This window comes from Neovison vison, chromosome 2, assembly GCF_020171115.1.
Source record: "Neovison vison isolate M4711 chromosome 2, ASM_NN_V1, whole genome shotgun sequence".
NCBI classification, from domain to species: domain Eukaryota; kingdom Metazoa; phylum Chordata; class Mammalia; order Carnivora; family Mustelidae; genus Neogale; species Neogale vison.
Window position 1 is genome coordinate 25,295,044 of NC_058092.1, and position 24,381 is coordinate 25,319,424.

The 24,381-nt window shown below is 48.8% G+C and overlaps 1 protein-coding gene across 5 annotated transcripts; it reads left to right on the forward strand.

The window, feature by feature from the left end:
* The first annotated feature begins 5,492 nt into the window (after positions 1–5,492).
* Positions 5,493–23,197, forward strand: ZSCAN20 (zinc finger and SCAN domain containing 20). 5 transcript variants are annotated; one of them, XM_044237748.1, is made up of 8 exons: positions 5,493–5,544; positions 11,490–12,016; positions 16,328–16,514; positions 16,970–17,046; positions 17,327–17,411; positions 18,727–19,413; positions 20,855–21,283; positions 21,853–23,197. In XM_044237748.1, exons 2-8 carry the CDS (start codon positions 11,600–11,602, stop codon positions 23,103–23,105), a joined length of 3,135 nt encoding a protein of 1,044 aa, XP_044093683.1. In that variant the 5' UTR covers positions 5,493–5,544; positions 11,490–11,599; the 3' UTR covers positions 23,106–23,197. The 5 variants fall into 5 exon arrangements, with proteins under 5 accessions (XP_044093683.1, XP_044093684.1, XP_044093686.1 ...); XM_044237749.1 differs by having other exon boundaries at positions 20,858–21,283; XM_044237751.1 differs by having other exon boundaries at positions 18,727–18,837.
* The last annotated feature ends 1,184 nt before the right edge of the window (positions 23,198–24,381 follow it).

Genomic DNA, 24,381 nt, shown 5'->3' on the forward strand with positions numbered 1-24,381 from the left:
GGTGTTCAGTTGCCTTCCAGTCTATGCAGCTGGCTGCCAAGTAGAGTGGCTTTCAGAATGTGGGGGAGCTGGCTGACATCTTCCCAGATCTGGTACTTGGCCCCTCCTCTCGCGATGCTTGGATCTTGGACATATTGGACCTGTCTTTCACCAGCTGGCTGAAAATGGCCAGTCCTGGGACCCTTCGGGACCTCCACCTGGGGACTCAGTGTCTGGATCGACAAAGATGGAGGCAGCTTGCAGTGGTAGGACTGGGGCTGCTGAGACGAGACACCCTATCTGTGATAAACACCAACACGGCCGAACTACCTGCTGGGCCGCTGCCCATTTTGAGTTACAGGAGCTGAATTTGGGCTCCAATCTCATGGGGCACACAGCTCCGGAGGCCCTGGCTTCCTGCCATAACCTGAAGGGTTTGGGTCTTAAGAGTGGTTTAAGCGGGTTTAACGCTATCTAACTAGGTTTCCTGGCTGCCACGCCCAGGCTTCGGAGACTGAACCCGAGTGGCAACCAATGGTGGGTGCCATGCTGTGCACGAATGAAACAGGACCCTGGAAATGTACAAAAGTTGGATGCATACCCCACCCCTAGCCGCTTTCTCCTGGGAAGCTGCTACTTCAGGGAAGCTGGCTGATTGTCTGGGGGAGAAAGTATTCCAGGGCCTAAGGAGATGGGAGATATCAGACTTGGCCAGAATTCACCGGCAGCCCCAAGCCAGGGCTGGTTAGCTCCCCTGGGCACACTGATTCCCCTAAACCTGCTTGATACCCTCATGCTGCTGAGTCTGGCCTTGGACTTCCAGGGCCCAGAGAGTCTGCACATCTTGCGATCATAGTTCCCCTCTGGTCCTCCTTGGGTAGAGTTGTCCCTGCCCAAGAGGCTGACCAGCTTGGAGCACTGTGTGGTCCCAGACAGGAAGTTTTCGAAGCTGGCTTCTCTTGTCTTTTCACTCTTGCAAACCCTGATTCTCAAAGGCGAGGCACTGCAGCTAGGAACCCGGAATGTTGCCAAGATCTTCCCTGCCCTTGGCCAACTCTCTCTGCTTGGCCATACTTGAAGTCCCTGTGCTCCCAGGTTCCTCTAACTTCTTCCTCTGGCAGCTCGCCAGGCTCCAGTATCTGTGGTCTGGGTGGACTGGCACAGCCCGGGGCCTGCTGCGTCATGGGTCCGCCCAGTCTATGGGAGCCGAAACTGCCGGCCCTGGCGTCCTGAGTCTGGTCCTTCCCACGGTGTCTTGAGGAGTTGGTAGGTGAGGTACCCAGGCTTGAGCTAATGCATCTGGTCAAAGTGGGGCCAGACGGAGACACTGTTGCTGCTTTCCGGAACCCGGGCATTCTCCAGGTCTGGTGCTGGGCTGAGAGACAGGCCTCGTGCTGGATGGCAACCTCCAAGAGCACAGTCCTCAGATACCCCAGTATGTGTATATTCTGGGTGCTTCCTTGGCCTGCCCGTGTGCCAGTGCCTGGTGGGACCCTGGCTTGAGTGGATCCCCCAGAACATGCGTGCATATTGTATCACACCAGCTGTGCTGGCCAGAACCTGGGGGCCACCCCCCCAAAAATCCCCTTTTCTCCTTTTTCTGGAGCCACTGTCCTAAAACTTTGGGGTTGGAACTCTTTTGGGGTCGCTCTGCCTGGAGCTTTTGCTGATCTCTTAGCTCCTCCTACACGAAGCCAGAATGTCCTAGATTCTCCATCTCCAGCCTTGTTCAGGGCCTGGCTGGTGGGTCCAGGGGTTGGAAGAGTGAGGGTAAGAGGTTCCTCTATATTGTGTTTGCATCCCAGCAAGACCAGGGCTGCGTGTCCAAGAGAGATGGTGAGACGGGAAAGGATGTGGTTGACAATGTGGCTGATAACGTGGCAAGCAGCTGGGCCCCACTCCGTGCTGAGTTACCAGCTCCTGCATACCCCACGTGGCCTCTTGGAGCGCCACCTGGTTACCTTCCTCCAGCTGGCAGCTCCCCCACCCCCCAGCGCTGCTGCTGGTCTTCCTGGAGCCTGTCTCCCACCACCACCTCCCTGGCTACTGTGGACTGGCCTGGCAGCTCTGCAGAGGGGACTTCTGTGTGTGGTCCAGGGAGGATGAAAGGAGGGAAGGCTTCTGGGCTTGGCTGGGGAGCAGGTTAGGGCAGCCTGGGTTGGGCTAGAGTGGGTGTGTGTATATTGGAGGAGGGGATAGGAAAAGCAAGCCAGCCTGGCAGGGAGATAGTGGGTATGGGTGGGTGCATGAGACCGAACCCAACTTCTGGTGGGAGGTGGGGGTGCTGCATATGTTGGGAGGATCAGCTTGTGATTTTGGGAACACAGGCTTTGGGAAGGTTCTGGATGAGTCTTGGAATGAGAAAACTGGGAGCTGGCAGGTGGCCGTGCGGTATGCGATGTGATCTCAAGATCTCCAAATCCTTAGTAAATTTACTAAATCCATGAAATGCTTGACTTAATTGGACTTTTTGTTTTTGGTGGAAATCCATACGAGGGAGGAGGCAAAGGGGCTGCGGTCATGGAAACTGTAGCTCAGAGGAAATGAAGTTGGAAATTCATGGATGCTTTGGGGAAGGATGGAGGGCTGTGAGTAGTGCTCAGCTGTGGAATGGAGTCTAGGCCAAGTTCAATCAGATCTTCAAGGGGTAGAGGGGCCCCTTTTGCCATCTGGGTATAGAGGAATTGGCAGCTGAGGACTGAAAAACTGGGATGCTGCCCAGGAGGGAGCAAACTGATTGCCTGTTCCCTCAGCAAAGACACAAAGGCATGGTCATACCTATGGTCTTATTTGAGGCCCAGTACAACACTGGGAGGAGAAATCCACCCCCTTGGCACTCAGTGTCCAGCAATGCTGAACTACTTGGAGCTCCCAGAACACCATGTGCTCTTGCCGCTGGGCCTTTGCATGCACTGCTCCTTTGCCCAGAAACACAATTTCCCTCCTCTGGGGAAACTACTACATATCTTTTAAGATTTCGCTTAGGTACCACTTTTTCCAGAAGGCATTCCCGACCTCCCAGGCTAGGTAAGCTGCTGCCTCTGGGTCCCATAGCTTCCTGCACTTCCCCTTCTCAAAGTAGTGATCACACTGTACTCATCTGCACAGGTCTGGGGCCCCTCAAGCACTGGTTTTCAAAGAGGTGTGCACAAGATAACTCACAGGGGTTAAGAAAAAAAATGTTAATACTTATATTTCTGTTTTTCAATCTCATTTTATTCTGAAGCTGGATTGCCTGCTTTTTAGACATATGATTTTATGTTACTTAACCTCTGTTCCTCAGTTTCCTCTTCTGTAATATGGGATCGTATCACACTCTTGCTCATAGGGTTTTGTGAGGGTAAAGTGAATGAATACGTATACAGCACTGGGAGCAGGACAGCAATGCATTATAAGTGTTCAATAAAGGTAAGCTTTCTGTGTAATTACATATGTACTACATGTATGTGTATCATTTATAAGTAAATAAATACATATATGCTGGGAGTGTGTGTTCAAAACTATTTTACTAATAGGAAGCATTACTAATTTACTAATAGGAAATTCGATCTGGAAAGTTTGAAGGTCAGGTCCTGGGGACAATAACCAGTCTGATTCATCTCTGCATCCTTAGAGCCTAGTGCTGGCCCAGTACAAAGGGGTCTTGTAGACAACGGTGGTGAGAAAAAAATCTTGGTGGATGGTGATGCCACGAACTGGGGTCTGGTTCAGGCTGCTGATTATTTCTATGTGAACCCGGGCAGGGCACGTGGCCTCTTAGGGCCTTAGTGTTCCTCCTTTGTAAAATGCCAGGTTTTAATTAGAAAAAAAGCTAATGGAAACCATCAAGCAATTCTGGGCTGGCTTTAGGGTGAGGGGCGCCCTCTTGTGTTGGAATGCTGTTTTTCTCTCGGTGTACAACCTCACCACAGGCCTTTTTCCCCCCCGCAGATGGTCCTGAAGTGACCATCGTCTGAACCGCAGATCTGCCCTTCCAGCTTCAGATCCTGACACTCTCTCAAATGTCTGATACACGGTCTCTCTTTCTCTACTTATCCCCCACCCTACTGCAACCATGGTCTTTTCCCGATGCAGTGTGGAGCCCAGAAGAAACCTTTGGAGTCAAGGCCAGTAGTTCAAATTCCAGCCTGACATTTACCATCTGATCTTGAGCAAGTCACTTCATCTGTGTAAGCCCCCATTTCCTCCTTGTAATAGTACCAGCATCATGGGGCTTTTGTAAGACTTCAACAGCAAGGAGTGGTATAGAGGTCGCCATTAGGTTCACTGAGCACAGTCATGTGAGTTCTCAACGATGAGTAAGTTGGAACATGTTTCACTTTGAACATGAGGGGAAACTGGACCTTTAAAACTAAAATACAGAATTCCCCTAACATGAGCTGAGCACTTGCCATATTGCTAGGTACTATTACTTTCCCCAAAGTCTCATACCCATTAGTAAAAATAGTAATAGCTAATGATTATTAAACTCCTTCTGACTGGCATGTGCCAAGTCCTTCACAAACTTTCCCCCATTTATTCCTCTCACAAACGATTAGGTAGATGCCGTTATGATAATTCCCATTTTACAAACAAGGAAACTGAGGCACAAAGCAGTTGAGTCATTTGCCTGAGGTTTTACAAACTAGTGAGTGGCAAAGCTTACAACCTGTATTTGAAAGACGTTTCAGACGCAAGTAGCTTGATTCTAGAGACTTTGCTTTACCTACATTACCTCAATTTCATCTTCACAACAGCCTGCGATGTATTTTATGCGAAAACCTAACACAAAAGACACGCGGTAATACATTCGAGGCCACACAGTTGGGCTGGGATTTGGAGCCATGCCTGACTGCAAAACCCACGTGTTCAACCCCATATTAGACTGCTCATATCACGAAGTATTCATAATGGTACAAAGCAACTGCATTTATATTGAAATTATTCTGATTATCATTATTCAAATAATGACTAACATTTTTTCCAACACCCACTTAGTGCCAAGCTCTGTCCTGATTTACATAATAATAGCTAACATTCGCTGTGTATTATTAGGACCCGGGCCCTGGTTTAATCATCTTAGTTGTATTATCTCATGGAAACCTCACAAAAACCCGGCGAACGGATGCTATTATCCTCACTTTACAGGTGAAGAACGCGAGGTTCACCACCGAGCCAAAATCACGTGGCTTAACTGTGAGCTGGAAATTGAACCTACAATTACCCAACTCTCTCCGGTCTACCGGTCACTCTCTCTCTTTACTTCTCCCAGTTTCTCCTGTGACCTCTCCCGGCCCCCAGCTCCCGTATTTTTCCTGCAGCAGGCCCCGCCCCTTCGCCTTGGGTGTTCGCCCACTGGGCGATGCCAATATCTCGGAGCCTGTGGAAAGGACTGGAGTCGCTTCAGGCTCCGCCCCCACGATTTTAGACCCTTTTCCGATTTGTTCCGGCGCTCGCGCGGTTCCTTCTGGGAGTTGTAGTCTCTGACGCTCCATTCCCGTGGCGCGGTTCGGACTCCGCGTCCCAGCGTTCCGTGCGCGAAGCCTGGAGCACTTCCGCCCTGTTATGAAGTGGGTGTCTCGGTGGGTGAGTCCGGGTGGCGGGGCGGGGGTAGCTGAGACTCAGGCTCTGGGTTGGAGGCTTAGGTGGTGGTGGTGTCCCAGGGGGCCAGGGAAGGTGAGAAGAGAGAAAGAAGCTTTTCTGTGGGGGTGGGGGTGAGGGGCGGCCAGAGGATGAAGCGTCTGGAGATGGGAAGGGTCACAGTGGGGTCGGGGATGAGCGGGGACATAGAAGGCCGGGGGAGTGAGGAGGGTCGTGGAAAGGTCTCTAGGTGAGGAGACCGAGAGAGGTTCTGGAGGTGGGAGAGTCCTAGAAGGGTCTGGAGACCACAGAGGGAGGGATAGAGGGTTCTCAGGCCCTGGCAAGAAGTGAAGAGAAAAGGGCCTGAGCTTGAAGCCCAACCTTAAAAATTGTGCTCCAGCCTCTACCTGACCGCCTCGACAAACATAGCAGATTTGATACCACCTTACACTTCCTTTAACGGTTGTGACTTCTGGCACGCAGCAGGTGGGACTGGCTATTGTGTTTGGCCCCAAGCCAGCGCCCCCTTTCCTTCGCCTAATGGAAGTGAGTGGCACGATCGTCCACTTTAGCCTGGCACCCTCTGATTCCTTTTGTGTTCTTCCACATCCAGGATCTTCAGATCCCTCTTGTTTCCTTAATGTGTCCTGAATCTGCCCCTTTCTGGTCAGGGTTTTTGCTGAAGCCTCCCACCTCTTCACCTCCCCAACCTGGACTGACACGTTGTAGTAGCGTCATCTGTTTAACCTACAAATCTGGTTGTGCCCTCTGCTTAAAAACCTTCTTGGCTCCCATTGCCTGTAGAATTAAGTCCAGACACCTAACCTGATAGTGAAGACTCTTCATGAACTCTCTGCAGCCTCACCCCAGGCTCCCCATGCTCCAGGACTGTTTGGTTTTCCCCATCTCTTGGAGAGGCTGTTTGGTTTTCCACCTTATGTGTGCTGTTCTGTCAGCTTAGAGAACACTTTCTCACCCCATTGTCTGCCAAGAGAACCGTCCTTCCAGGAGCCAACTTGAATGTTACTTTATTCTCTTCCCTTAAACAGATTAAGTCACCCCTCGACCCCAGTTCCCATAGATCTTTTACTGCATTTACCACATTTGATCATAATTATCTGTGACTTTTTCTTTTTTTTCTTTTTGTTTCCTCCACTTGACCGTAAACATCTCCAGGACAGGGACAGTTTCCTAGTCCCCTCCATTTCCTCATTGTCCAGCCCAGGGTCATAAATACTTGACTACATGATGCATGTGTGAATAATGACAGTCTAGGGTGAGCTTTGCTATACCAGTCTTGAAGAGTGCTATTTCCCGTGGATTTCTAGGGCATGAGCTTTTCGTTTTCTGCCTGTCAGGGCTGTCTTTGCTGGGCGCTGATTCATTACCTATGGGAGTTTAAGCCAGGGGTGGCAAATATGTAGAATGTGTGCTGCCACTTCTTCCTGTGTCTGGTGGTCATAGCTAATTGGTGACAACACATACTGACACGGGTTTCAAGGTCCTTAATGCAGTTGACTGAAATTGGTGCTTTATGTGAAGCCCATTTCCTCTCCCTGGTTTAAGCCCTTAAATGTGAGGTCAAGTTACTTTAAGCAGTAGCGTGGACCATCAGCCCAGTAAGCTTGACAGCCTTTGGGGACTCCTAGTTTCTTCTTTGGAGGTCACAGACCAGTCTTGGCTTTTGCTATGGGATTGGGGCAGATCCCTTACCAACCCACTGTTCAGTGGGTGTGTTCCTTATGTCCACATCCACACTCAACACCCGAGGAGCCAGAATGCTACTCAGCTTCCCTGTGTTTGTAAAGGGATCCTGCCCCAGTCAACACTGATCCCTCATTGCTTAGGGAGAATCTGTACCCTTTCTAGGTCTTCTGGGATATTGGAGAGACCTTTGAGATCATTTAGCTGAAAGATGGTAAAGTGACGACAGCCCATGCTAAAAGAAGCCCATCATCATCCTCTATTTAGTCCTGGTGTTTCAAACAATTTTGAGTTGGTTTCCAGTATTTAAAAATCCAGAGTTAGCTTCTGTTGGAAAAAATAGAAGGCCTGGGAACTAGTCCAGTGTTCTCTCTACTGCTCCGTAGTTAGCCATAGCCCCCTCTCTACTCATGGACCCATTTACATTGCCTGGCCCCTGTAGCCATTTAAATGTGTAACCACTGATTCTAGTCTTCCTGTCCCTTCACTCTGCTCCCATCATACTAATTGGGGGCAAGCACTGAGAAGGGTCAAGCTGTAAGCTGCAGAGGCCACATGACGTATCCAAAGTCACACAGCTAATAATGGCAGGAGTGGAATTGGAACCCTGATTTGCTCCCTCCTACCTTAATGTTCTTTCTACTCTCATACCATCTTCTCAGGAGCTTGGATGATTGGCATACCTAGAGGATGCTGGATGGTGCATTTAAGAAAAATGAGTGGAAAGAATGAATCTTGGCTGAGTCCCAACTCTGCCGCTTGCTAGTTGTGTGACCTTAAGTGAGTCTTCATAGAAGCTCAGTTCCTCAGTTGAGGATATGGACTCAAACGTTACAGGATAATTATATCCTAAAGGCAGTACTGAAGGTGGAAATCACATTTAGCCGGAAATCACAGTCAGCTTGAAAATCCTCTGGCAAGGAGCCATTTAGAAACCAACACACTGTCTTTCGATAAGCTAACCAGCACAGCTGGGTTTCCTTGTTTGAATGTCAGATGAAAGAGTTGGCCTGTGTTTGGGGACCCTGCTGTATGAAACATAGTTTGCTCACAACCTGGAAAGGAAGGCTGGAGGGAACTCAGACCAACCTGGGATCCCTGAAGGTCATGTTCATTCTGGAACAGACACCTAGTGAATGGAACTGACTGCACCATTTAGATTACGGGCTTTCTCTTCCTGGTGTTGGCATGCGGTTTCCTGTGTGTTAGTTACAGATCGCTGTAGTACGGTCACACACCAATGGCACCTCACTTACTTGCCTGGAGGATTCGGTGAGATTATGAAGGTGGAACTCTTGGCAGCACGCTGGTGCCTCATGGGCACTCAGAAGATGAGTTCTCTCTGAGGTTGCTGATCCCAGCGTGGCCTGGATCCTCCTGGTCGTCTTAGGACTATTGAATGCCCTTGTCTGTTTTTTCTGTCAGCTCTGTGTAAAGTCACCCTGCTATTCGCTGACTGTATTAAGCTCCCTCTGTGGATAGGCCGCTAGTCATTATCTGTCTAAGAGAGTAGCAGAAATAGCTTTCAGATTTGTATTTGAAGCTAACCTTTGGGACTTTCCAGTCTTTCCAAAAGAAAATCCCTGTTACCTGCTACCCCGGGCTTTGGGGCTGGCAGAACTACTAATTCCCGATTTTGTGGTAATGTTCTCTTGGTGCAGGAGCACAGACTTCTTTGCTTGCTTATTGACTGTCTCTCTCATGAGAGTGTAACTTTCATGGAGGTAGAGACCGTCTGTCCCAGTTACTGATGGCTCTCCAGCGACCAGTACAGTGCAGGTGCATAGTAGGACTCTGTAAATGACTGGTGCTGAATGAGTCCTTGTGTGAGAGAGCGACACAAATGGTTTTGGACTTGTGCATGATTAAGGCTGTGGTTCAAAAAGGAAATTTCAAGAAAAGTTAATTCTTTAGCTTATAAAAAATGATGGCCCTTCCATAGCCCATTAGGCTTTCGATGTACCGGATTTACTATTTTAATAAAAGGCAACAAAACTTGCTAAGGGCCCTGCCGTTTATCAGGCACCGTAGATACAGAAATGGGTAAGATGGCATGCTGGCCCTAATACAGTCCAGTGGGGCTGTCAGAGGTCAGAACAGGGAACTACAAGGCTGTAGAAGAACACCTTTATCAGAGGCCTGTGCCAACTGCTTTGGGAACACAGGCGTGGAGAGATAATTCTGGAAGCTGAAGGACAAAGAGGAACTTGCCAGGTGCTCATGAATTGTGTTCCTAGCATCCTTGTGTATGTGCAGGTCTTCGGGACAAGCCTTTACTTTGCATCACCCTTGCCTTGTTTCTGGACAGTCCAGTCAGATGGCCTAAAGTCTCTATAGCGCTCCCCCCATTCTCAGTTCAGCTGACTCATTCTCACTTGTGGGTAGCTGAGAGCCTCCTCTGAGTGGGTGTTTTTAGTGTCATCTGGATTTGTTGGGAATGACACAAAGAGCTCATTTTTCCAGATAAGCCAGCATGAATGTCGTCAGCATCTTCATTGTGTAGAAGAAGCAACCCCAGATGTCCCCTCCACAAGCATTTCCTGAGAGCCTCCTGGGTGTTGTGCCCCACTTATCGCGGGGGTGGGGGAGGGAAGGGGCAAACCGTATTCCTTGTCCTCGGGCTGTCTTCTCTCTGTGGCCACACATGCACACACCTCTGTAATACAAAATGGAATGTGGCCCGTGTGACCTTGATGGAAATGAAGAGGAGAGGAGAAGTCCTTCTGGCATGAGCATGAAGGTCATTTAGAAAAAATCTAGTGTGTGCAGAAGGGGATTAATGATAACCCCTGCTTCATGACACGTCACCAGTGTGCACTGACCATTGTCTCACCGTTTATTGAGCGCTTCCTGCGTGCCCTGAGCACTGTGCTGGGAAGCTTCTGATCTCGTGGGTAAGAGAACTATGGGGAAAATGTAGGTGGCGTGGAAGGTGGTGGCACAGAAAGGACTGAATCTTGTTTCAGGGTGTAGGAAGGGCCTCTTGGAAACAGTACAATAGAAGCTGAGACCTAGCTTGGTGAAGAAAGGGAGAACACTTCCCAAAGAAAGCGGCTGGTTGCCCATGGGAAGGTTCAGCGGGCAGCAAGCCATGCGGCGGGAACGCCCTGAGCAGCGGGAATGTGGCAAAGAGATGAGGTGTGGATGTGGACAAGGTTCGCACTTGATCCTCAGGGATGTGGGAGGTCACTCGAGGGTGTTTAGCAGGAAGTGACCTCGTCAGATTGGGAGCTGGTCTGGTTGTGGTGTGAAGAAGCCCAGGTTGGGGTGAGGGGAGAGCAGGCAGGAACATGAGTCAGGAGGCTGAGGCAGCGAAAGCATGGCTACTCAGTGGCATGAAGCGGTGGCATTGGGCTGTAGATGCCTAGAAGTCCAGGAGGGCACAGCTTGGTGATGAATTGGCTGTGGGGGATGTTGGGGAGAGATGATGACCAGCTTTCTGGCATGGTTGGTGCCTTGGGGCATCTGGGTGGCTCAGTCAGTTAAGCATCTGCCTTCACCTCTGATCCTGGGGTCCTGGGATTGAGCCCCGCATCAGGCTCTCTGCTCAGTGGGGAGCCTCTTTCTCCTTCTCTCTCTGCCCCGCCCCACTGCTTGTATATGCACGTTCTCTCTCTCAAATAAATAAATAAATAAAATCTTAAAAAAAAAAAAAAAAAAAGAATGAGGTGCCTTAGCAGGGTGGAGAGTTCCAGAGGAAGGACAGGTTTGCAGGAGACAAAGATGAATTCAGTTTGTGGCCCACTGAGTTCGAGGTGCCTAGTAGACAGTCCAGAAGAAATGTCCTGTAGATGGTTGGATTTGGGGTCTGGAGGTCTGGTGGCGGGTCTTGGTGGGAGCGTTGGGAATCCTCAGTTTTGGGATGGTGAAAAATGCCAGATGGGTGGGTTGACCTAGAGGGAATGTGGAGTGAGAAGGATTTTGCAAGGAGAGCGCCCTTAGGGGAAAGCTGAAGTTCTGTGAAAAAAGGCCTTATGGAGGGGATGACGTTTGGAACCCACCCTGAGGAAAGGTCAGACTTTGGGTCTGCGTAGAGGAGGGTAGGCGTGCTAGATGGTGAAGGCCATGATGCCAGAGTACAGTGTTCTAGCATGTCCCAGAGGACTTCATACTGTGCTGTCCTCCAAGGCGTTGGCTGATGGTTTGGGTGCCCGTTTATGCTTCTTCCTCTCAGCACGCCAACCCCAGGCAAAGGCAGTGGAAGGTACGGGGTCCTCTTACATTGTCCCTTGTTTCTCTGCCTTTAGAGCCTTGGGGAGCATTGCCTCTCCTAGGAGCCCCTTGAAGGACACGCCTTAGATGCAGGAAGACGTTGAATGAGGACAGCCCAGCTGAAGCGAGGTATCCTGGACCGACCATGGCCATGGCCCTAGAATCCCAGACCCAGGCCTCTCACCAGCCAGAGCCTGAAGAACTCCTGATTGTGAAACTGGAGGGGGATTCGTGGAGATCAGAATCCAAACTCCGGCAGGAGGACCGTGTCCCTGTCCCTGGCCCTGAAGCCTCTCGCCAGCGCTTCAGGCAGTTCCGGTACAGGGATGCGGCGGGACCCCACGAAGCCTTCAGCCAGCTCTGGGCGCTTTGCTGTCACTGGCTGCGGCCGGAGATCCGCCTCAAAGAGCAGATCCTGGAGCTGCTGGTGCTGGAGCAGTTCCTGACGATCTTACCCAGGGAGGTCCAGGCCTGGGTGCAGGAGCGCCACCCTGAGAGTGGCGAGGAGGCCGTGGCCCTCGTGGAGGATTGGCACCGAGAGGTCCGGACTGCGGGCCAGAGGGTGAGGCAAACAGTCTGTTCTTGAAGGAGCAGCTCAGGCAAGGCGGCGGGGCTGTGACTACCTTGATAATTGCCAAAGGCAGTGGTAATAATTGTGATTGTTGTTGGTACTGAGCAGCCGACATTTATTGAGCACTGCTGTGTACCCGACACTGTTCTCGGTGCTTTCCGTGTATTAACTCATCTAATCCTGTCAACGGTTTAATGAGATCGGTACTGTTACCCTGATTTTACCCATGAGGGAACTGAGGCAGAGGACAGACAGGTGGTTGGCCTGAGGTCTCAGAGCCCCAGACAGAGCCAGAATGCATGGCAGCCTGATGCTAAAGCCCACATTCAGAGCCACTGCCCAGATTGCCTCCCAGGACCGTATTCACAGTGTGGGCGATTTGTGTTAGTTTTCACATGGGACGACATCTTGAGGTGCTTTACAGCAGAAGTCTGGGTGGACAGAGGTAGCCTTCGCATCCTCATTGTGTAGATGGAACTAAGGCCCCCAAACTCAGGAGGCTCGCGGAGCTCAGTCAATCGAACCAGAGCCTCAACGTATATTCTCTGGTTCCAAGTTCGATGTTCTTTCTGCGACATGACAGGTGCCTCATCTGCAAACCACGGGTATTAAAACACCTTTTAGGCGTGGGGCTCAAATAGGTTAGTAACTGACATCTTCCCGAGCGCTCACTGTGTGTCAGGCCCCGCTCTCTGCTTTCTCTGTGTATTGCTCCTCTACTCAGTACAGCAGCCCGAGAAAGTAGGTGCTGTTCTGCCGCCATTTTTTAGCTGTGTAAACCGAGGCTCAAAGAGGTGAGTAACTTGTCTAGATTTCTATTAATTAAGTGGTAGAGCCGAGATAAGGGAAGTGAAAGCCTCGTGGATTTAACATTCACAGTTTCAACAGTTTGCAAGAGACTGAAGGCCTGTGATGTCATTTTATAATTTTTCTCTGGTACCACTTTTTTTTTTTTTTTTTGAATCCTGCTTTTGGAGCTGGCATGTGTAGAACAAAGTCCTTGAGCCGGCTGCGGGCTGAGCTAGCTGCCCAGAACCTTCATCTCGATGTAACCCTGTTGTTTCCCCTTGTTACATGGTTTTTGTGATGTTATAGTTAATCCTGCTTTGTTGGGGGAAATTATAGGTTTGAGAATATCCCTTGCAAATGGCAGGGGTTTTCTATAAAAGGTAAAGCTTTGCACAGATGAGAGAGAGGAAGAGAGGTTTGTGATCTGTGAGTTAGCTTTTTGGACTCCTTTACAAACCCTTTGAAGACACAGAAAGCGTCCTATTTGAAGTTACAGGACTAAGTATGAGAGAATGTACCTTATTTGAATTTACCAGTCCACCGTCCCATATTCTTTCTTGTAAAGAAACCAGCTATACCTCTTAAGTGGCAGTGAGAAAACAAATGGAAGTCTCAGGACTTCAGAGCTGAAAGATGAAGACCTTGAGACCCAGAGAGAGAATTGATTTAAATCAGGGTCTTTATGACTCTTTATCTGTAAAATGAGGGGGTTGGACTAGACCAAAAGTCCTCAGATTATACTCCTGTGAGCTGAGCCGAGATTGAACTGCTTCTAAAATTGGAAAAAGAAAAAAAAGGTAATGGAACGTTCTTTATGATGTGACTTTTATTTTTGTTTGAACTTTCTCCTGGCTCCTGAGTACTTAGAAATGTCCAAAAAAACGGGTAAGTAGCAAAGGAGCTCCCTGCCCCCACAGACCTTACAACTTGTGATTACATTGTGGGGTACCTGACTCGGTTACGTTTTCCACAAGGGAAATTTTTCCAAGACCTTCCAGCTAATTAGGTCCCGTGGAGAGAACTGCCGGGAAAAGGTGGTGCTCTGGGCAACGTCCTCCAAGAACTTTTCCTTAAAGAGACATTTCAGCTCTGCTATTGGGTGGGTTTTGCCTTGTTGATTCTGTGGTCACCTCTTCCAGAACCCCTCTCCCCATCAGGTGCATAGTCATTTAAAAGAAAAAATATATATATAGACTTTATTTTTTTAGAGCAGTTTTAGGTTCACAGCCAAACTGAGCAGAAAGTGCCCAGATTTCTCACACGCCCCCGTTCCCCCAGCCCACCGGCCCATCGTTCCCTGCCAGAGTGCCGCACGTGCTGTGATTGGGGAACTTACATGGACACGTTACTGTCACCCAAAGTCTGTAGCTTACATTGGATATCACTCTTGGGAGTGGACGTTCTGTGGATTTTGACAGATGTATAACAACATATATCTACCAATATAGTATCATATGAGGTAGTTTCACTGCCCTGAAAATCCTCTGGGTTCTGCGCATTTATCCTTCCTTCCTCAACCCTCTGGCAACCACTGATTTTTCTACTGTCTTCATAGTTTTGCCTTTTCCAAGGTGTCGTATAGTTGGGATCATACAGGATATATGTAGCCTTTTCAGATTGGCTTCTTTCACTTAATGGTATGCATTTAAAATTCCTCCGTGTGTCTTCCTGGCCTGATAGCTCATTTCTTTTTAGCACAGTAATATTCCATTGTCTGAACACACAGCAGTCTGTTCACCTACCGACGGGCACGCTTCCGAGTTTTGGCAATTAGGAGTAAAACTACTATAAACATCCATGTGTAGGCTTTTGTGCGGTACACAGGCATTTTTGATGGATTCTTTATCGATCCCTACCCCATGCACTTTTTCCTTCTCCTTGTCACTTGAATCTCTTCCTTTTTGCGTCTACAGTTGCCATCTGTGGAATCAGAATCTTTGCTTACGTGTGTCAGTAGTTGGAGGAGCTCCGGCTGCCAGGGAGGATTGTTATGGGGTCTAGTCGCACAATTTCTCCGTAGATTGTAAGATTGAAGCTGTAACAGAGAGAGGCTGATTTGTTTTTTACTTAAACAATCATGGAGGAAGGTTGTGAGCAGATGTTTTTTCCTGTGAACCACACGGGACATTGGTGGATGGCCTCATCTGGAATGGCTTTTTAGGCTCAGGGCCCATTCCTGTATGTCTTAAGGATAAACATCCCTGTCTTTGGGAGAAGATTGGAGTTTTCAGATCAGTCAAAGGTTTTTGGAGTTACAGGTTTGTTTCAGACTCAGTAAGTCGATGAAGGTGGATATTATTATTTTGAATCAAAAATAAGGTTCAGAGCAATGTATATAACTGCTGTGTTTTATATAGAAATAGGGAAGCAAGAAGAGTCTGTATTCATAGATGCTTGTATATAAAGAAACTGAGATGATGCAGAGCAGTGGTTTCCTGTGGGGAGGAGTGGGGAGAAGGAAGACACTGGGTAGATGGGATGGGTACGGGGCTGGGGACGGGCTATTTTCACTAACTAGACCTTCATGGTTTCTATTTCTGAACCACCTGAGTTTTGAAAATACCTACTGAAGACATTGAAACACATTTTTTGAAGTTTCTATAAGGCAGCAGGAGTGTTACATTGTTGAGGTTTTAGGGCCAGAAAATAACATCTCCACCTCCATCTCTGAACTTGGAACCAACGGACAGATAAGAAATGAGCTTTATGATAATGCTGAGTTGGGTACTATCCGCTCTATGATTTTTCCCTCTTATTTTATATACGTGCTCTGTGTCTCTGGGTGCTTTTCTGCCTGAACTTCTGCATTGAAATTGAAATTGCCACTTCTGTTTTTCCTTTGAGTTACAGTGCCTTGTCTCTGCTTCTCCTTCTGTTTTAAGAGTAGAGGGGCCTCTCTAATTGGGGAAAAAAAAGAAAAAAAAAAAAAGAGTAGAGGGGCCTCTCTCAAACAGTGCATACTTTCATGCCATTTTAAAATTCCATCTGTAAAAAAAAAAAATCCATCTGTAGTTGTTTGCCTCTCCCTTCTCTTATATTTATTTTTGAATTTTCTTTGCCTTGCAGCAGGAGTATTTAGGCAATTATATTTAGAGTTATTGTTATATCTGTTTTTATCTTTTGACGGATAGCTGGTTAACTTTTATCTTTGCTTGATACCTTAAACATGAAATCTCCAGTTTTTGATATTTAGAGTTTATGTTTTAATGTCATAAAATCATGTGACATGATTTATCTCTGTGATTCAGAAAGGTCTGGAACAGTGGCAGCCTCATTGAGACACTCATGCGGTCTCCCCCGCTGAACAAAACAGTAGTCATTTGGTGGCATCAGTGCTGGTCAGTTTACTAATGTCAGTTTCATGGCTTTGTTGTCATACTTTGAGTCATCCTTGGATCTTAAAAAGAGCCTGTGAACCTCTGGACCACAGCTGTACTCAAAAGAGCATTCTCTGCCCTAGCAGTGTTGGCCTTATTGAACTGACGATTGGGAATTTTGACCCTCTGTGTGTAGGAACTGGACTTGTGTGCAGAAGAGGCCAGGTCCTTAACGGCAATGCAGGAATCTCAGCCTTGTCAGCTGCAGCCGGCGAATCACTGGCCCGAGGCACAGTGCCAGAAGCAGTGGGTGAAGAATTCATGCCCTGACCTTCCCAAGCATCTAGACACCAAGATGGTGCCACAGCCTTTGAAGGAGAGTGGTGAGTACCGAGAATCAGGGAACCCAGGGGAAAGGGGAGGAGATTAGAGGAAGTAAGGAAGGGTGCACGGGGAGGAGGGATGTGAGGAATTGAAGGCACGGGGAGGAATAGTGTCTGATGGGCGCGCTGAGAGGGAAGGCGGGTCAGCGTGGCGCAAGGAGGGGAAGCTCCCGGCGATGTCGGCGCGCCCTCCTGAGCCGAGTCACATGGCACGTCCAGGTCGGCTTGGGTCAGGTGGTGATCAAAGAGGAGTCTGGCTGGCATCTCACACATGGCCCATCTCTCAGGGTGGCTTCGAAGCCAGACCCTCCAGAAGGGAAGTAAAAGGGGAAATCTGCCCTGGCTGGTCGGGTGGTCTCAGTTTCATGCCGTGTGACCCTTGGAAAGCTTGACCTGGGAGGGAGTGTTTCCGGGGAACCGGGGTATGGGTTTCAGAGACTGTTCCTTCTCCTCAGCTGTCCTCACTCCCCGAGTCCCTGCTGTCCCGAAGATGGGGAGTGTTGGAGATTGGGAGGCGACAGCCGAGTCGCAGGTAAGCTGCTGTTTGTCCTTCCTTTCCTGTCCTGGCTTCTCTTAGGCCTGTGCCCCTGCGTCCCTCTTCTCTCTCCATGGCCTGCCGTCGGCAGGAGGGCGTGTGTTGGAGGGTGTTAGCCTCTGCCCCCGACCCCCATCTGCTGGGCTTCTCCTTGGTCATGCTGCTTCTTACAGCGATGGCCTCACACATGGTCTCCCTGTGTCTGTGACCTTTCCTGGGGCCTGCTTGGGTTCCCAGGCTGATTTCAGTTGTGGTCCTTGTCTCGTACATCTCACAGGAAGCCCTGGGCCCTGGCAAACACGCTGAGAAGGAGTTCTGCAAGGACCCCCCAGGAGACGGGTGTGGGAGCGGTGTGCCCCTAGGTAAGGAAATAGTGCTCTCCTGGGAAGCTCTTGTCTGGTTTCTGGCACACTCAGGTCCCGAAGAATGTTTCATCTCTCCCTTAAGACTCATAGCTCTGGGAAGTCTGGCACTTGAGAGACAGGAAGAAGACAGCTCTCTGTGGCCAGCACTGGTGGCAGGGATGGAGTGGGGGACGTGGGGTCTGCCTGCATGGAGGCTGGCTTCTGGGAGCCTACCCTCCCGGGGCTCATTTCTTCAGTTTGTTCACCATGGTGCTCCTAGGCTGTCTCAGGAACCCAGTCCTTTCAGCAGCAAACAGGGTCCACGTCTCAAGGGCAGACTCCAGTGAGCTGAGCCCATGAGACTGATGCACTAAACCACAGTGAGAAGCCCGCATGGCCAGCCTCTGTCTCTGGGCGCATCTCCACAAAACGAAACCATTTCCCTGCGGAGCCTGGGGTCAGTGTGAGGGGTTAGACGTGAGAGATGGATAAAGTGGAAGACAGTGCTAGCTGGGCCTCCTAGGGGAGTAAAGGGGAGACACGGGAAGTGTTGGCACCTTTCTTTATAGTAGAACTCCTTTTTTAGATAAACCATGATGTCTGGGTAAGATAGTGTTCACAGCAAACTTTGGGAAATGCTGAACCAAGTAAGGCTAAAGTTTCTTGCGGCTCTCAGCTCTTTCTGATCTGGTTTTCTTCAAATATTTATTTTAATTAAAGGCTTCCTGTTTTGTTAGGGCTGGGAGCTGTTGGGCCAGCAGTCCTTTACACATAGCTGCTAAGTGTTAAAAAAAATAAGGAAACATACTTTCTCACGTTTTTGGAAGTCGAGCGGAGGGCACGCTCCAGCCCTGGTACAGAGTGTCTCAGCAGTGTCATGGCAGACCGAGGGCCTTCCTCTCTGTTCTGCTGTCCTCAGTGTCTGCCTCGCACTAGAGCTGTCATGTGTCATAATCAGAAGATAGAGGCCAATGTCAGTTGGGCTCACAAGTTTCCTAGCAAGAGACACACACTTGCACGCACAGACATACACACACGGCGAATGAGTAAGGGAGAGGAAAACTTTTTCTCCGACCATTAAATTCATTCTGGTCGGGCCAGTTTAGGCCACGTGCCCATTTGTGGACCAGTAACACTCATTCTTTGTGTGATGTATTTCACAACTCCAACAAAGAAAGCAAGCGAACAAAGCAAACAGGTCAGTTAGCGTGGGGAATTGGCATGGGAATTTCTCATTAGTCTCATGCAGGGAAATGATCTCTCTTAGGGGCATTTTGGACAAGCACTCTGCTTAGTGTGTCATTTCTACTTAATCATTTCTCTTCTTTCTTAGGGGTTCCAGTTTCAAAACCAAGTATCAACTGCCGGCAAGAGCAAGGACCAGAACTTTGGCGTCCAAGTTTTATAAATTCCGGAAAAAGGAACACTGCAGATTATAACCCAGGTAATGAGCAAACAAGACCAGCTCAGGCATTGGCCTGGAGAGACTCAAAGGCCTGGGAGGAACCATACCAGTGGGACACAGAGGACATGAAGGTGTCGGGTGTGCACTGGGGCTACGAGGAGACCAAGACTTTTCTGGCAATTTTGAGTGAGTCTCCTTTCTCTGAAAAGCTCCGGACTTGTCACCAGAACCGCCAGGTGTACCGGGCCATTGCAGAGCGGCTGAGGGCCCGGGGCTTCCTGCGGACCCTGGAGCAGTGTCGCTACAGGGTCAAAAACCTCCTACGGAATTACCGGAAAGCCAAGAGCAGCCACCCACCAGGGACGTGCCCCTTCTATGAGGAGCTGGAGGCCCTGGTGAGGGCACGGACGGCCATCAGAGCCACAGACGGCCCAGGAGAGGCTGTGGCACTCCCCAGGCTGGGGGATAGCGATGCAGAGATGGATGGGCAGGAGGAAGGGGGCTGGGAGCCTGAGGAAACGGCAGAAGACTGTGATGGTGATGACCTGGCCCCTGATGAGTCCATCCGGGAGCCCAGGATCCCAGGGGGCCCAACTCTGTTCCAGAGTCGTATTGGTAAGAACAAGGGGTGTTGTGGATCCAGATTCCAACACCCCTGCCAGCCCAACCTCTGCTCCCTGAGTTCAGGGCATAGACTGGATTGCAAGTCTAGATCAATGCCCCTGGAGTAAGGGGTTAAGTTCCTTTGGTTGTCCTTAAACTCCTACTCTTGCCTCCTATGATCAGTTTCCTAGAATGAGTTTTTGCTATGGAAGCAAACTTTTGAGACCTTAAGGAATCCTAAAGAGGTAATTCAGTATCAGTTGACCTTTGAACAATATAGGGGGTAGGGTACTGATCCTCTGCTCTGTCGAAAATACGCATTAAACTTTTGACTACCCCCCCCAAATTTAACTACTAATAGCGCGTGCTGTGGACCACAAGCCTTACCAGTACTGTAAATCGTACATATTTTATATATGTATTATATGCTCTATTCTTACAATAATGTAAGCTAGAGAAAAGTTATTAAAATCACAAGGAAGAGAAAATACATTTACAGTGCTGTACTGTACATAAAAAACCAAATCGGTGTATTAGTAAATCCTTGCAGCTCAGACCTGTGTTGTTCAAGGTTTAGCTGTGTTTGCCAGAGCATGTCCCTAGGAGGATGGGGAAGGTTGTTGTGTTAAATGAATGAACTTTTAATTTTAATGTGTAATGAGCACATCAACCTGTGGTTACAGACAGTACCTTTAAGTAAAGAAAGATACAGAGTGAGATATTTAACATGTAACAGAAGTCATGACTGTAAGTCATGACATTCAGGAAACAATCATTGTGTAAGTGGAAACACAGAAGCCCAAGAGATGAAATGTGTTATCTAAAGATACACAGTGAGGTAGGGGCAGGGCAGAGCCCAGAGCTCCTGCCTCCAGTTTTATGTGGTTTCTCCCCCTCCACCATGCTGCCCACCTGGGCTGCATCATTTACCAACAGAGGACCTGAGAACAGACCACCCCCTTTTCATTCCTCCACAAGAGGAAAGGGCATCCTTCGTTGGATGCTATTGCAAGATTATTTGAAGTCCAGTTATGTCTAGGGATTCTCAGTTCCCATGTTTGTTAAGAGGAAAGTTCATAAAATAAATAGAGGATGTGTATGGGATGGATGTAGAGAAAGTATCTTGGATCCCAGCTTCAGGCCTTTCCCTACACCAGCCAACTGAAGCCAGAGGAGCTGGGGTCACCTGGTATAACGTGGCACCTAAGTCCTCTTTAGCTAAGACTCAAGAGTTAATGGAAACTCTTAGAAGGGGTGGGGTGTAGTGGGAGGCCGTGGCTTACCTCTGAGAAGCAAAGGTATAGTCTTTGCTGGGGCCCTGGGTGCCTGGAAGATTTCTAAGGGTCCTGTGTTCATTTTAGACATTTGGAAGTGGGGGCAGGGGACGGTGAACCCTGATGATCTAGGCATGTCTCATTATGCCTCACAGTTCTGAACTCTTCACTCCTGACAGCAGGTGTGCACTGGGGCTACGAGGAGACCAAGGCCTTCCTGACCATTCTTAGTGAGTCCCCATTCTCTGAAAAGCTTCGCACCTGTCACCAGAACAGCCAGGTGTACCGGGCCATCGCAGAGCGGCTGTGTGCACAGGGCTTCCTGCGGACCCTGGAGCAGTGTCGCTACAGATTCAAAAACCTCCTTCGAAGCTACCGGAAAGCCAAGAGCAGCCACCCACCAGGGACATGCCCCTTCTATGATGAACTGGATTCCCTGATGAGGGCGCGGACTGCGGTCAGAGCCATGGGAACCCTCAGGGAGGCAGCAGATCTCCCTAGGTCGGGGCAGAACAGTACTGAGGCTGGTGACCAGCAGGCCTGGGATGAGATGGCAGATGAAGATGCCATCAAATCTTCAGCCCCGTGTCCTAATATCCCAGGCACCGGTAAGTGGGGAATAATTTGATGCCCACAAAAATCCAGAAGCTTGCAGGGAGAACAAGGGGGCCAGCTCATTTCTTGTTTGTCTCTGAAGTCTAAGAGAGAATGGAAATGAATAGGAAAAGCATTTGTGATTTGCTCAGATGATTCAGTCTCTAGCTTTGTGTCATCCCCCAAGTGAGATAGGCAGTCAGGTCTTAATTTTACTGGGATTTAACTGGGAAAATATAGAGTTTATTCAGTTTCCCATGATGTGGGCTATTTGTAATGTGCTAGAAGAAGGAGGTGTTCAGTATTGAGTAGAGGGATGGGGGAGTCGGGCAGAGACTGACTGGCCGCGTGGCCTGGGCCTCATGACTCCGTCGGTGGGGTCACCATGTTCCAGGGCTCCACTCTCTGCTTTGCCCTTCAGAAATTTACAAATGCCCCAAAACTTGATTAGTTTCATGTTAGTTGCCTTATAAGATGTGAACAGAAAATACGTGATAAAATTCACGCTAAATTCACAAACACAAGGTCCATAAATAGATGTTAACTAATGAATGAAGGAAAACTGCATTTCTGTCTATTTCAGGGTTTGAGATGAGGCCTAAGGATGAAGACCAGATTTCGGAGCAGGACATTTTTGAGGATTTGCCTGGAGCCTTATCAAAATGCACTAGAGAGGATGTTTGCCACCCTCCTGACTGGGGGCAAGACAGTGAAAATGAAGAGGAAGGTGAAGGGCCGTGGGGAAACACCCAGGAGCAGTGGGAAGAATGTTCTTCTGAAGAGGACTTAGAAAAACTTATCGACCATCAAGGCCTGTACCTGGCAGAGAAACCCTACAAGTGCGATACATGTGTGAAAAGCTTCAGTCGGAGCTCCCACTTCATTGCCCACCAGCGGATCCACACAGGTGAGAAGCCCTACAAATGCCTTGAATGTGGGAAAAGCTTTAGTGATCGCTCCAACCTCAATACCCATCAGAGAATCCACACTGGGGAGAAGCCCTACAAATGCCTCGAATGTGGGAAAAGCTTTAGTGATCACTCCAATCTTGTCACCCATCAGAGAATCCACACAGGCGAAAAGCCCTATAAGTGTGGGGAATGTTGGAAAAGTTTCAACCAGAGCTCAAACCTCCTGAAACATCAGAGAATCCACTTGGGAGGCCATCCTGACCATTACAGTGAGCCTGGGGAAAACTTGGGCCTAAGCTTATCCTTCAGTGCTCACTGCAGGAGCTCTGCAGAAGAGACGTCTCTTGAACAGCCTCAGAGCACTAGTAAGAACTTGAATTCTGGCCCACACAGCACCAACTCAGGGGAAAAGCTCTACCAGTGTTCTGACTGTGGGAGAACCTTCTCGAAGAGCTCTGCCCTCATCAGTCACCAAAGAATCCATACAGGAGAGAAACCATATGAATGTGCCGAATGTGGGAAAAGCTTCAGTAAGAGCTCCACGCTGGCTAACCACCAGCGAACCCACACGGGGGAGAAGCCGTACAAGTGTGTGGACTGTGGGAAGAGCTTCAGTGAGCGCTCCAAGCTCGTCACACACCAGAGAGTGCACACAGGAGAGAAGCCCTACAAATGCCTTGAGTGTGGGAAGTTCTTCCGTGATCGTTCCAACCTCATCACTCATCAGCGGATTCACACAGGAGAGAAGCCTTACAAGTGCAGAGAGTGTGGGAAGTGTTTTAACCAGAGCTCTAGTCTGATCATTCACCAGAGGATCCACACTGGGGAGAAACCCTACAAGTGCATGGAGTGTGGGAAGGACTTCAACAATAGCTCCCACTTCAGTGCCCACCGGAGAACTCACATGGGAGGGAAAGCATCTTAGGAGACCCCCCCACCCCACACCCTTGCCATAGCAAAAGAGAGAAATGTATATTTAACTCTTCTCAGATCGTTAAGATACATGCTAGAAACTTACCCAGTTTTCAAGCTTGGTGTATACCCAGGAAAGCTGTCTTGGTATGATCCAGGTTATTTGGAAGTGAATTACAAATGCAAAGGATCTAGATTTGAAGGCACTTTCTTTTCTAAATTTTTAAAAATTTTTAATGTTTTAATTTTAAGATTTTTTAATTTTTAAAATTTTAATTTTTAACTTACATTCAATTTAGTTAACGTACACTATAGTATTTGTTTCAGGGGTGGAATTTAGTGATTCATCAGTTGCATATAACATCCAGTGCTCTTTCTATCAAGTGCCCTCCTTCATGCCCATCACGCAGTTACCCCAGCCTCCAGCAACCCTCAGTTTGTTGCCTGATGTTAAGAGTCTTTTATGGTTTGAAGGCACTTTTCTTAAGTGTAATTTGTTTTTCTCCTGTAAACTGCCCCCCATGCAGTCCTCAGGCTGTCCTTACATTTGCTGTCTTGGGAGGACTTTATCAGTGTTTGAGCCAGACTGGTAATGTAGGGCATTAGAGGGAAATCCGTGATCCTGAGCAGAGATTCCAGACCTCCCTGTGCCTTTACACTGTCCCCAGGTATACACGGTGCATTGACAAATTCTCATACGTGGCAGGTTTCAGCTGGGGCGTGTCCATATAGAAGGACTCTGAGACTGGGAAGGCAACCAGTGGCTTGAAGCAGACCACCATGGCCTCAGCAAAGAGGAGGAATGTCAGTGACATCATTACTAAATACTAAACATAGCAAAAGTAGCCAGTATTTATTGAGCATTTGCTCTTTGGCAGGCTCTGTGCTAAGCACTTTGTACACATCCTCACACTCCTCATGGCAGCCTTGGGAGGAAGGTACTAATCTCCGCATTTCCTGGAGGAGAAACTGAGGCTTGGGAAAACTAAGTAACCTGCTTGGGTGGCATGGCTGAAGATGGCAGTGGCAGACTTTGTCCAGATCTATCTGTCTCTGGAGCCTGAGGTGCCCCTGACCATTGAGTTCCCTTCTGCCATAGCGCGGGTCACTCAGACCCCAAAGCACTTTGTGGGCCATGTTTCCTACTAAAATTCCTTTAGGAATTCTTTTAGCAAATTCAGAAACCAGGAATCCCTAAACATGAAAGGGTCTGGAATGCCCCGATTTGGCGATGCTTGGAGCAAGGCTGAGCTAGTATTAAAGTGCTTGATATGGATTTCCTTCTTTGC